The following is a 12,945-nucleotide window of genomic DNA, read 5'->3' as shown; positions in this document are numbered from 1 at the left end:
GGAGGACCCGTGTCCCTCCTGGCTTCCACAGCGGTGGAAACCGAGGAGGGCACAGGAGAGGCACCGGAAAAGAAAGAAGTCGAAACCTGAGTCTCTCCCGTAGCCCCTAGATCAGATTCACCAACCCCCAAAGAGGGTTGGGAATCGACCCGCCCCCGGATTCGAGCCAGGGAGGAGAAGGAAACCTTACCCCCAGGCTTGAAACCGGGAGGAGCTGAAGCCTGAGACTGAGGGCCGGACAACGGCGTCGAAGGGGGGGAAGCGTGTTCCACGGAAGGAGAAGGAGAAAGACGCTTTTTCTTTCCCCTCGACCTTCCCCGAACCTTCGACGGCGCAGCCCCGCCCGAAGTCCCAGGTTCAAGCCCAGCCTGTTTGAGCAAGCTCGCATTGAGCTTGCTCAAACAGGCTTTCTCCGCCCTCCCTCGCCGCAAACGCAAAGCGTTTGGGGAGGGAGAGTCGGAGCGCCGAAAGGTCCCCCTGTCCGTGCGCAAAATATGACGCTGTGCGCCCGGAGAAGGGTTGCCCCCGGCAGACTCTGGTTCCGTAGAACCAGAGCCCAAAACAAGACGAGACATCCTACCTCGCCCTGTACGTACCCTTAAAAAATCGAGAATTAACAAAATTCAAAGAAAATTAGGTCAATACTCAAGTGAATGAGGCGAAACGAGAAGCAGACGACCGGTCACCACGAAGTAGGACGGTAGGCACGCCGAGTCCGCCACACAACAACGGAGGCACAAGTTGGAAGAAAAACAACGTAGCCTCAAGCCAGAAGTGGAATAACACACAAAAATCCAACAGGTGGTAATCCACACAGAAAAGAAGACTCTAGAATCCAAAATAATCCGGGAGCGCAGCAGAAACACAGCCTACTGTCACGCGCGAAAAAAGAAAGAGGACGCGCCACCTACATCCTGTAAGGGGGAAGCACTCAGACAGTGCTTGGGATCCACGGTGGCGCATGGTTATGGGAGATAATTGTACCCACGCAGCGTTTTGTCCAATTTTTTCGGCCTATAATAGATAATGTGCAAGAATAGTACTGTCGAGGTAAGTGTTATATTGACAATTCATTTGTATTAAAAAGCTCCTATTCAATAGATTTTGCTATACCAAACTTGTGTGATGAAAAATACATGAGTGTAACTTAACACCACTCTTTATGGAGTAAAGTTACATACAAACACATATATCACTAAAACATCCCTTGTGCAGGCGAAAACACAAACTGAAGTTAAAGATCGCCATTCAAAACGCATCATCTTGAAAAATCAGACAGGTACTTGCAGATTCAGTTTCCATCAACAAGGTGATAGCTAGCATGTAACTTTACACGGGCATGTTGTCACTGTGATTGCGTTAGGTTACGTACGAACAGAACATTCAAACTTGGGTTTAAGATCGTACCAGGGCCATCCACATTCATCGAGAATGCAAATGTTCAGATTATTGCATATTTGTTTTCCTTTAAAATTTCCCCGATCTAAAATGAATGCAGCACTTGCTCTTGTACGTAACGTTAACGATATGTACTTTCGTGTTAAGTTACAATCACGCGTCAAGATGGTAAAAAAATGGTAAGTCGTAACAATTTTTTTTAATCCTTCGAGATCTCACAACACTACGTCCAAAATTGGTCTTCTCGCTAAAAAACATGTAAAAATCATTCTCCTAAAGCAAACATATTCACGCATGTAACATTAAAAACAGTAACACCAAAAGTAAGCATGGTCACTCACAAACATGTGCTCATAACAAATCAACAAACATTTTCCACAATTCCAAATGCGACTAAGATAACCCCTGCTAACACTGTTTTCACGTTCATGCCGTTGTTCATAAAAATGATAATGTATTTTGGTCACTTTACTTGCATTTCATGTCTTTCACTGACAAAACTGCATGAACGTAACCATAAACAGCAAAACTTACCTCATGCTTTTTCGCCACAATGATCCATCAATGCTTCGACCAAAACAGCATGTGACCAGCTCTTTTGTAAACAATATTCAAAATGGCCGCCGCTTACGCAAAATCTCGTTCACGTCCTAGTGAGGGATCGTTTTTTGTTGCATGCGCGTAACATAACATTTACGCGGTTTTCAATTATTTTTCCCTTGGACTGCTATGTAGAGTGGAATCAAGAAACCGCTTAAAGTCCTATGCCGAAATGAAGGCAGCGACAGAAGCTTTAAAATCATGCTGTTTCCCACCTACGCGAGACTTCCAACTCGTTGTTAAAATGAAGACGAACTCGGTACGAAAAACTAACGCGACGGTTACGCGCAAGCAGCCGTCCTTTGAACGCAATTATACACATCGCCGGTCATTCGTTCGTCCTGACAGTAAACCTGCATTGAACTGTTTTGTCTTTCATAACATGATATGATTGATTCAGTTTCAAATTGTCTCTGGTAAAGCGAACATGCAGCTTCAAAGTGTAGTGTGTGAATTGTGTCACGTTTCGCGTTTCGCCGACAACCGACTTTTTCGAACTAATCCACAGATATATAACTCAACAGACACAGATTTGAACACAAGAAGACATGCATATTGAAATCAACTTATTTTGAACAGATTAGAACAGGTTTGATTGAGGTGCATGTAGAATGGTTGCCTTTACAAGGCTAGTTTTGTGACCAACTCGTGATACAGGCACTCGACGCTCTGTTGTACTCTTGACCATGTCTTAGAATAGCTTTGACAGCACAGTTTCACCCCTTGAAAATTGAGTCACGCATTTCTGCCGTGTGCTGACAAAACCGAGTAAGTCCATTTTTTTCAAAAATGATATTTTTTGTTCATCAAAGCTTAGAAATTAAGGCGCACCTTATGTGTAAATTGTGACTTTGTGAAATAAATAGATAAGGAGATATACAAAAGTAAGTCCACACCTTAAAAACTGTTTAAAGTACATCTGCCATGTGCTGACAAAACCGAGTAAGTCCATTTTTTCCCAAAAATGATATCTTTTTGTTCATCAAAACTAAGAAATCAAGAAGCAGCCTGTGTGTAAATTTTGACTTTGTAAAATAACTAGATAAGGAGATATAGAAAAGTAAGTCCACAACTTCAAACATTTCTCAAAAAACATTACATGTCAATTTGCTGGTAAAACCAAGTAAGTCCATCCACCAATCACAAGAACCTTTATGACGCTATAACCAATCAGAATGCAATGTTTTTGCCAGTATGACGTCAAAGTCAATACGAATATTCTTGCGGCATTTTACTTGTTAGTAGGGGTGCTAGATTTGGTGCAAGCATGGCTGCTAAAGAAGAAGTGTTGTCAAGATAAATGACAAAACAGTGAAAATAACGTTAACATTACGAATTTGCACAAGATGGAGAGAGAGAGAGAGAGAGAGAGAGAGAGAGAGAGAGAGAGAGAGAGAGAGAGAGAGAGAGAGAGAGAGACTAAACAGGGAGAGAGAGACTAAACAGGGAGAGAGTGAGAGAGGGGAAAGAAATCAGGGTCGAGGGGGGGGGGGGGGGAGGATGGAGGGAGAGAGAGAAACAAAGGGAAAGAGGAATTAGGGAGGGAGGAAGAGAGTAAGAGGGAGAGAGATAGCGAGAGAGGTAGGGAGGGATAGAAAGAGAGATGGAGGGAGGAAAAGAGAGATATAGGGAGGGATAGAGGGAGGGAGAGAGAGAGAGACAAGGATCGTCAGGATAATTATATATAGATAAAGAAGAAAAATGTTTAAAATAAAACGTCATAAGGTGACGTCATTATGTCTCGCCTTATCGAAAGAGGTCATTTGTGTGTTCTAAACTTTAAATGACGTCATTTGTCAGTTCTAAACTTAAAATGACGTATTTTCTGTATGGGTCGTCTGACAAGAATTTTAAAACTATCATTAGACTTACTTGGTTTTGTCAAAACATTCATGCACACTTAAAAAGTTGGTTTTTTAGGTTGTGGACTTACTTGTTCATATCTGCTTATCTAAGCACTCTAAAAAGTAGAAATTAGCACACAAGATGCGCATTGATTTCTTCTTTTTGATGAACAAAAAATATCATTTTGAAAAAAAAAATGACTTACCAAAGCGGAAGGTCGTGGGTTCGAATCCCGGCCGCACCTGACGGGTAATTAAGGTGAAGATTTTTCCGATATCCCAGGTCAACTTACGTGCAGGCCTGCTGGTGCCTTATCACCCTTCGTGTGTACACGCAAGCACAAGACCAAGTGCGCACGGAAAAGATCGTGCAGTCCAAAGCAGAGTTCGGTGGATTATAGAAACACGAAAATATCCAGCATGCTTTCACCGAAAACGGCGTATGGCTGCCTAAATGGTTTTGTAAAAACGGTCATCCACGTACAAATCCACTCGTGCAAAAGCACACGTGTACGTGGGAGTTTCAGCCCACGAACGCAAAAGAAGAAGAAGAAGCAGAACTAAAACGCCTTCACAAAAATTGCGTCCTCGCTGTTAAAACCCGTCAATCGGGACAGTGAATATTTCCGTACCATGTCCACACGGCACCTGAATTGCTTAATATCAATTCAAACGTAACACATCTATATATAGATTCAGGAAACATTGACACCTGCAATAAAATCACTTTCGTGCCTGTGCTAGCATTTTAATGTCCAGAAATATTTCTTAATAACAATTTCAAGAAACGATTTTTAAGACATCAAACCCGGGTAAATAGTGTTTGATTTGAATTTCAAATAATGTGATTTAAGGCTGTAACTATAGTAGTAACCGTACCACCCAAATTAAACTTACAACAACAAAACATTACCGGAACAAAAAAACATGCTGTGAAGCTTAAAAAAGTGTACGTGAATAATATGTATTTTAGCAAATCACCGCAATCTGATATGCTCATCATTCTCCAAGGCACTCAAACTAACACTCACGTACACAGTCATACACAAGAACCAGCTTTTATTCTTGACTGGACATAGTCCTTAGATCAAGACTGGTTTTAATCAGAACAAACACACAAACGCACACATTGTTACAGGTTCGCTTCGAAAGTATCTGTGAGAATCGTACCGAAATGAGCCAGAGCGTTGTTTAGAGATCAAATAAGCAAAGGGAAGTAAGCGCTCTAATGTGCACACGACATGTGTAATAGAGTAAGCGAGAGTTATACGGAACGTTTCTCCTGGCACCTGAGAGAATAACGCATTGAAATGAACAAGCGACTTTCATCCTCAAAAAAAGCATTACTTTTTCTTCCAAATGTTTTGACAAAACCAAGTAAGTCCACTTGCTTAGATCTGTCACATTTTTTAGATCTGATATAATGGAAAAAAGTGACAAAACCAAGTAAGTCCACAAAATGCCCAACAAAACAAAAACCATCCATCAGATCATTATCAAACTCGGGTTGTAAACGTACATTAATGCTATTTATCTTATTATCTCTGTAGGTTGATCAAGATAATCGTCACTTTTGAGAAATGTAATAAAACAGAAAAAGTCGTTTATCTCAGAACTAGCTTCAGTGGACTTACTCGGTTTTGTCAGCACACGGCAGATTTCTTCTTTTCTGTTTACATACATCTTATTTTTCTAAACACGCCAAATCTGTAATTGCAAACTAAAAAGACGGGCGCAATGGTCCAGTGGATAAGAAGTCCGGCTCCTCAGTGGAGGGTTGAGTGTTCAATCCCGGCTGCGCCTGGTGGGTTAACACTATTGTGACTAGCACTGCCACGGCGTTAACGTCCTGCCTGCCCAAGCTTGCCACCAAGAAACTTCCCAAAAATCAGTAACTGTAAAGAAATCTGTCTAGCAAGCTTGAATTAAGTCCAATCACCACCAAATTTTGTGTACTAATTCAAAAATGGATGCCCAGTTCAGTCGTGCTATTTATAAGTTTGTCACGCGATTTGTTTTAGCAAAGGGGGGTGAAAGGGGGGTGAAAGGGGGATAATTTGTGTTTTTTAACGTTTTTTTGTGTGTGTTTTATTTTCCACTGCTTTTTTTAAAAGTTATTTTTTAACAGAAAGTATTATAAATAATGTTATAACCAAACAAGGTGTAAAACCTATGAATTAGCTGAAATATTGTTAACATTGTACACAGAAATAAGGAGACAGTACAAAGAAAAAAACAAGCAAATCACGCATTCACTCACAGCATCCTGACTCAAATGAAACAAAACTGTAACACTCACCAAATGATGTCTAGGTAATCCATATTGAATATAAGTCACATTTTCACAACAAAGTACCAACTGTACACCTATGAACAATTCCAAAAGGATTTGAAGGCTCCAGCCATCCATTGTTATCAGTGCTGCCACGCCCCCATAGCTCCTGCACGATTCCGAGATACATGTTCGTCTAGCAGTATCACCCCCAACCACGTGTAGTTGCCGACTCGTTCTAGCAACAACGGGACTGTTTCTTCCTCAATATCACTGCTATTATCGCTTTCTTGAGGCTAAAACGACACGATGTATCATGATCTACAGGATCCTCAAGATCCAACATCCGGAGAATCTCCTCCCGTGACAAGGCTCGCCTTCGATTCATTTTTTTTGTTCGAAAACACCACGCAAATCTGCACTAATTTGATCAAGCCGGAAGAGAAAACCACGTGTATCAAGGGAAACAACTCAATTTACTGCAAGCTTCAAAAACCGGGAAGCAATCACGAGTCGTGTACCTTGTATGTCTAATACTAAAATAGTCACTTCCCGTCCGTGGGCGTTGCAGCGCTATTACTAATATAGTCACCTCCCGTCGCGAAAGTGTTAAGGGTGGAGATTTTTCCGATCACCCAGTTCAACTTATGTGCAGACCTGCTCGTGCCTTATTCCCCTTTGTGTGTACACACAAGCACAAGACCAAGCACACACGGAAAAGATCTTGTAATTCACATCAGAGTTCGGTGGGGTACACAAAGACGAACAATACCAAACATGCATCCTCTGGAATCGACACTTGACTGCCTAAATGGCGAGGTAAAAACGATCATACACTTAAAAATCCACTCGTGCAAAGGCATGAGTGAACGTGGGAGTCTCAACCAATGAACGAAGAAGAAGACAAACTCTAAGCCTACCTTGTTGACTCTGTCTGCTACGCGGCCGACCACGATGCTTCGTCCAAAGGTCATGAGGTGCGATGCAATGGCCTGCTGCAGGAAGTCTTGCTCCAGGTTACAGGACGGGCACAGAGCGGTGTACGACAACTGCACAAACACAAAATAATACAATGGAACCCCCCTTTTAAGACTCCATCCCTTTTAAGACCCTGTTTTCTCAGACTTTCTGTTCATAACCTCTGTAAATTAACCCCCATTTTAAGACTCCCTCCTTTTTGTGACACAATTTTCTCAGTTTTGTGGAGGTCTTAAACTAAAAAGGGGGTTTCACTGTACAGTAAAACTTATCCTATAGCCTGCTAATGTAGTTTACAGTCTGTATGCTTGGAATCTTGAAGACAAATAACATGATTTGATTCTGAGGAAGGAGAGCAGCAAGAGAAGGTGCTTGTGGATTTCTGTGACAGTCTGTTTTTGCAAAGGAAAACACAGGTTTAAAATGTGATGGTTGAAGCACATGTTGTGTATCCAAAGAACACTCCCATCTGGGTAGAAATGATGTACACTGTAGCAATTTATACTTTAGGGAATGTTCAGTGTAGCAAATGGTGTTGGAAGTGTACCACTTTGTGACCTCCACACGGAGTAGGAAGCAGAAATGAGTACCAGAACTTTCAAAAAAAGTGGGTTGTGATCATTTGTTTAAGCGTAGCGATCTTTAGCTTTAGTGTAGTAATTGCTTTTAAAACGTAGCACGCTATGCTGAAAGTGTAGCAGTTGGCAGCTCTGACTGTATGTTCACAGCCCAGATTTACAGCCAAAGGTTAAGACAGTGAAACCTCTGTTAAAAGACCCTCCATTTTTCTCCAAATTCTGGAGATCTTAGAACCCAAGCACTCAGAGTCAAGAAAAACTAGAGAAAAACATGGCAGAAGCACTTTCACTGCAAAATGAGTGACTTACATGAATGGTGTGAGGCATGCCCGCCTCGTGCAGCGATGACAGCATCTGCAGGCAAGTAGACAGCCAGTCAGACATTGTTTGCATATCCTCCTCACCAAAGCTCTTCTGCAAACAAGAAAACCAAAATGCTTATGCGACTCACCCTTGTTACACGCAATTGAAAATAAGAAACAAATCCTCCCCTGCTTTAGCTTTATGAACAGTCAAGAAAATGATAATTTCCATCTTATTGGCCAAACATTTTACCCCAAATTGACCTTGAAATTTGACTAGGATCAACCAGGTTCGACACTGCCATGTCTAGCTGTCATCAAACCCTGGAAGTGTGTGATGTTACACAGATCTCGCTTTAAATCATACAAGAAAAATGATAATTCTCCACTTTTTGTTTCTTTCTTTACCAAGATCTTGCTTTAAAACATACAAGAAAATGATAATTCTCCACTTTTTTTTTTATCTTTCTTTACCTGTACTCAACCCCTCTGTGATTTGGGTCAAGTCTGGAGGTCATCAAACCCTACTAAATCAGTAAATGTATTGTGAAAAGGATTTAGTCTGAAAGTGGGGATAATTTTTGCAGAGGATATAAACAAAAAATATCAGGAATCAAGGGCTAATATTATAACTAAGGGGGAAGTCTTCAATTTGGGAGGTAGCACTGTTAAAGCAACACCCCCATTTTTTCTTAACCATGTAAAGTCAGGGTCACACCCGGGAACATGCCCGAAATGGTTTACCATGAGGGCGTTAAAAAAACACTTTTCATCTAAAGCGACACAAAAGCAAATGTTATAAGTTGGTTCCGCTAACTAACCTTTTCGAGCAGAACCCTGAACTTGGAGATGATCCTGTTGAACCACGACTGCACGATGGTGTTGACTTGCAGAAACACCGACAGTTCCGAGTTGGGTATCACCAAGGCCATCGCGTGCAGTCCAAGGTCTCCCCCTCGCTGGGCCGAGAACACAAACGACGGAATCACAACACCTTTGTCTGGAATGTCACAGAACTTGAAGTCGATGCGACTGGTCTCCAGCTCACGACAGATCTCCCCGCTGAGAACCTGGGACGTGATGAAGCGCAGAATGTTGAGATGCGGCTGTGGACGGTCGTTGACGTACCAGACATGTTCCAGACGAGGGCCGAGGATGTTGTCCCAATGACAGAAGAGGATGGCGTCCATGAAGCTGTGCGGGACATCGAACAGCATCTTTTGGGCGTATGCTGAGCTTGGGCTCAAGGGAGTGGAGCCGCGATCTCCAAGCGAGCCTGAGCGGTTGGGCTTGGACTTTGAGATTTCCATCACACCTGAACCTGACCCTCCGGAAGGGAGGTCTAGATGGCGAAACTTCTTCTCAGAGTTCATGGTGAATGAGAATCACTTCACCTTTAAATCAGTGTTATGATTGTCCACAAACGGTTCAATCACACAATGTTTTTGTTTTCTGTTTTCAGACTTGATAAATAATTTGTTTGTACACAAACACCTCAATCACACACAATGTTTTTGTTTTCTGTTTTCAGATTTAGTTAATAATTTTAAGAAAGGAGAATATTCTTGGACAGGAGCAATGCTTTGGTACTTACTGGACAGAAATCATCAATCTTGTGAAGACTTCAAAAATCGTTTTCAACATAAAAAGTGAAGTTATTGCATCTGCTTTTTGAGCAATATAGCACCAGCAAGTCAGCAAAGGATGAAGGTGTATGTCACCTCACACCATCGTTTCATCACACACCACACTATCCACAAAGTCAATGACATCCAAACACGTAACTCTTAACAGTTTTAAAACGAAAGCCTGCCTAGTTGATTGCACTCTCTCCTGCAAACTCCAGTAATTTCAAATCCCAAAATGAGTGTGACCTCACGGTCCCAAAGTCAGAAACAAAAAACAGAACTCTTTAACAAAACTAAAAGCCTGCATAGTAGACTACATTCTATTCTTTGAAGTGAAACTCCAGGAGTGGGAATCACAAGATGAGTTTGACCTCCATGTTCATGTGAATGGTTTGCACGAGGAAGTTGGCCACGATGAGGTCGACGAAGATGAAGCACATGGCCATGATGGCCATAGAGGTCAGGAGGTCATCTTGCGACGAGGACGTGTGGGTCAGGATGATCATGAAGAGGATGAAGGAGAGGACCACCACAGAGAAGAACGCATAGTTGATGCAAAGGAAGACTAACGCTTCGCGATTCACAACCTGCATCGGAAAAAACATGAACAATGCAGTACTTTGTTTTCACCAACAAGGATAATAAAAAAAATAAACTCAGAACTTTGGGATGTGTTTTACATGTATGTATTACCAACCTATTATAGGACAAATTTGTAAATTGGTGACGAGAAACTGATACGAAAATTTTCCTTCTGTTACCTTGAAATTTGACAAGGATCAATCAAACTCAGGTCATGTCTTGAACTGGAAGTAATTAAAACCTGGAAGTGTGTGAAGTTTCAAAGATATTTCTTCAAAAACACTTGAGAAAAAGGGAATTTTTATTTTTTCTTATACCCCAAACATGACCACGTTGTGATCTTGAAATTTGATGAGGCTAACAAACTGTTGTTCTGTTTGATGATCATCAAATCCTACCAGATTATTATCTGCCTGACCCTTTGACATAAGCGCTCCAGGGAGTATGTGTCGGCGAGGAATGTGCCTTCCAAAAGCAAGTAAATAAACTCTCCTGTCTTTGGACCATCTAAAATTCCAATGAGACAGTTTGGACCCCCTTGAAATTAAAGCTGGGGGGTGCACAGGCCCTCTAGGTTGAGTGTCCGTGGGGAGCCCTGCTCTATCAGTTTCTGAAAACGTGAAAACATACATACCTGCGATCCCCAGTCACCCCTCATTGAGCTGACGAGTGAGGACCCGAACACAGCTAAAGAATGCAGATGCTCAGAGTCTGCAATAACTGTTTTGATCATCAGCTCTCCTGAAATGGCACACACGAAGGACAGATATATATATATGGATTGTCAATCAGACAAAACAAAACAAAGACGAGTGTCACACTCACACTGTCAGGTCTTCTGAGACTGAGCTATATATATATGGACAACAGACAGCTTATAGTTATTGTGGATTCAGACACAACACGAATTCCATAAAATTTGCTTTTTCAAAACCAAAAAAGGGAAGAAAGAAAAAAGCAAACAAATATACATGTTACAAGTATACAAAAAACGAAAATGTGGTTAGTGGTATAGTGAAGATTTTTGCGGATGATACAAAACTGTACAATAAAGCAACAAACAGTTCAGTCATGCAAAAAGACATACACTTACTTCAGGATTGGACAAATAAATGGAAATTATTTTTTAATGTTTCAAAGTGCAATGTTCTGCATTCTGGTAAAAAGAATCCCAAATATGACTACGTGATGACTGTCAATGATGCTATTGAAAAAATAAATGTATGTGATGAGGAAAAGGACATCGGTGTTGTTTTTGACAGCAATTTGTCATTCGACCCGCATATTCGAGGAGTTGTGTCAAAAGCTAATCAGAGGATTGGAATTATCAAACGAACGTTCTCATTTCTTGACAAGGACACCTTCTTAAAGCTATACAAAGCCTTTGTGAGACCACTGGTGGAATATGCAAATGTGGTGTGGAGCCCATTCCTCAAGAGACAGTCTCAGACAATTGAGAGGGTGCAGCGTCGAGCAACTAAAATTCTAAAGGAGTGCCGGGATAAGTCTTACGCGGACAGACTCAAATACCTAGACCTCCACTCTCTGAAGGGAAGGAGGACAAGGGGTGACCTAATACAAACATATAGAATTATAAATGGGGTGGATGACATTGACATGCACAAAATATTCACATTCAAGCAGACAGACAACACCAGAAACAGCCACGGAAAAATCTTTGTTCAACACTGTAAGACTAACAAGCGCAAGTTTTCGTTTTCTCAAAGAGTTGCTAACAATTGGAATGCACTACCCGCTAACATAAAATTCGCACCCACAGTAGACGCCTTCAAAAACTTCTTGGACAATTCTCCAAAATTTCTTAACCTTTTTTACGACTTTGATTGAAAGCATTGAAAGAATAGGGATTTAGGCATGCAAAGTATCTGACAAAGAAGGGGCACCAATAAGGCCTCGCGGCCTTCGGCTAACAAATATAGCCGCCCCTATATACTACTACTACTACTACTAAGTCCAAGTGGAGGGATGGTCTTATTCAAAGAAGTAGCCTGGCAAGCTCTGAGATACTGGCCTTTAAATTATTGATATCGGCTTGATCAGTTGATGGCATGCTAATTGCTATGTGTTTCAGAAGATATCAAAATAGAACTAAAATCAGTTTTTACATCCATTTTCATCTGGATTTTTTTTGGGTATTACATTTCAGAAAACACGACCTTTTGTCACTGTCTCAATAGCTCTCAATCTCATACTTCATAGTCATAATCATATAGTAGATTAATTGGTACTGAAAATGAAATTAACCCATTTACCTTCAGATCGTGTCACACTGACACTCACAGTCACAGCTGCAGTTATAATTGCTTCTTCATTATTCTGTTTATCATTCATTTTCAAGTATATGTAAAAACCCGCAGCTAACTGTAGCATGCAATATACAGCACTACAATGCAAGTAGTTTGTCTGCGCGATCTACACAGTACATGGTACATGTGTCATGTGTACATGAAAGAATGGTGCTGAGCTCACACTACTTCTGTACTTATGGACCTTACAAACTGAACTACTCTTTGTCTCTTTCCAAACAAAAACAGGAAACAGTGATGCTTTAATTCGCATCCAATAATGCCCGATCATTACCTGAGATAAAGCATCATCAGCAAACTAATTCCAGCGACGATATGGCTTTGAATGATCTTGCTTGCGTTTCCAACACCCACCACAGGACAAAATCTAAGGACATGGAGATCTTTACTTTGAGAAGACAGGAAAAGTGTACACAAAGGGAGCACTCGTTTAATG

General features: G+C 41.3%; 1 protein-coding gene across 1 annotated transcript in view; it reads right to left on the bottom strand.

The window, feature by feature from the left end:
* LOC138967320 (guanine nucleotide exchange factor C9orf72-like) overlaps nucleotides 1-12,909 on the bottom strand; it is a 36,653-nt gene extending 23,744 nt beyond the window's left edge. The window contains exons 1-5 of the mRNA XM_070339853.1: nucleotides 12,784-12,909; nucleotides 10,817-10,923; nucleotides 8,794-10,187; nucleotides 7,980-8,084; nucleotides 7,035-7,163 (exon numbers count right to left, since the gene is read on the bottom strand). Of these exons, the coding sequence (XP_070195954.1) occupies nucleotides 7,035-7,163; nucleotides 7,980-8,084; nucleotides 8,794-9,345 (786 nt within the window). The 5' untranslated portion in view covers nucleotides 9,346-10,187; nucleotides 10,817-10,923; nucleotides 12,784-12,909. The remainder of the gene's footprint in view (nucleotides 1-7,034; nucleotides 7,164-7,979; nucleotides 8,085-8,793; nucleotides 10,188-10,816; nucleotides 10,924-12,783) is intronic.
* Between the last annotated feature and the right edge of the window lie 36 nt (nucleotides 12,910-12,945).

Source organism: Littorina saxatilis, linkage group LG5 (assembly GCF_037325665.1).
Source record: "Littorina saxatilis isolate snail1 linkage group LG5, US_GU_Lsax_2.0, whole genome shotgun sequence".
Taxonomy (NCBI): domain Eukaryota; kingdom Metazoa; phylum Mollusca; class Gastropoda; order Littorinimorpha; family Littorinidae; genus Littorina; species Littorina saxatilis.
This window is presented reverse-complemented; position numbering and strand designations above follow the sequence as displayed.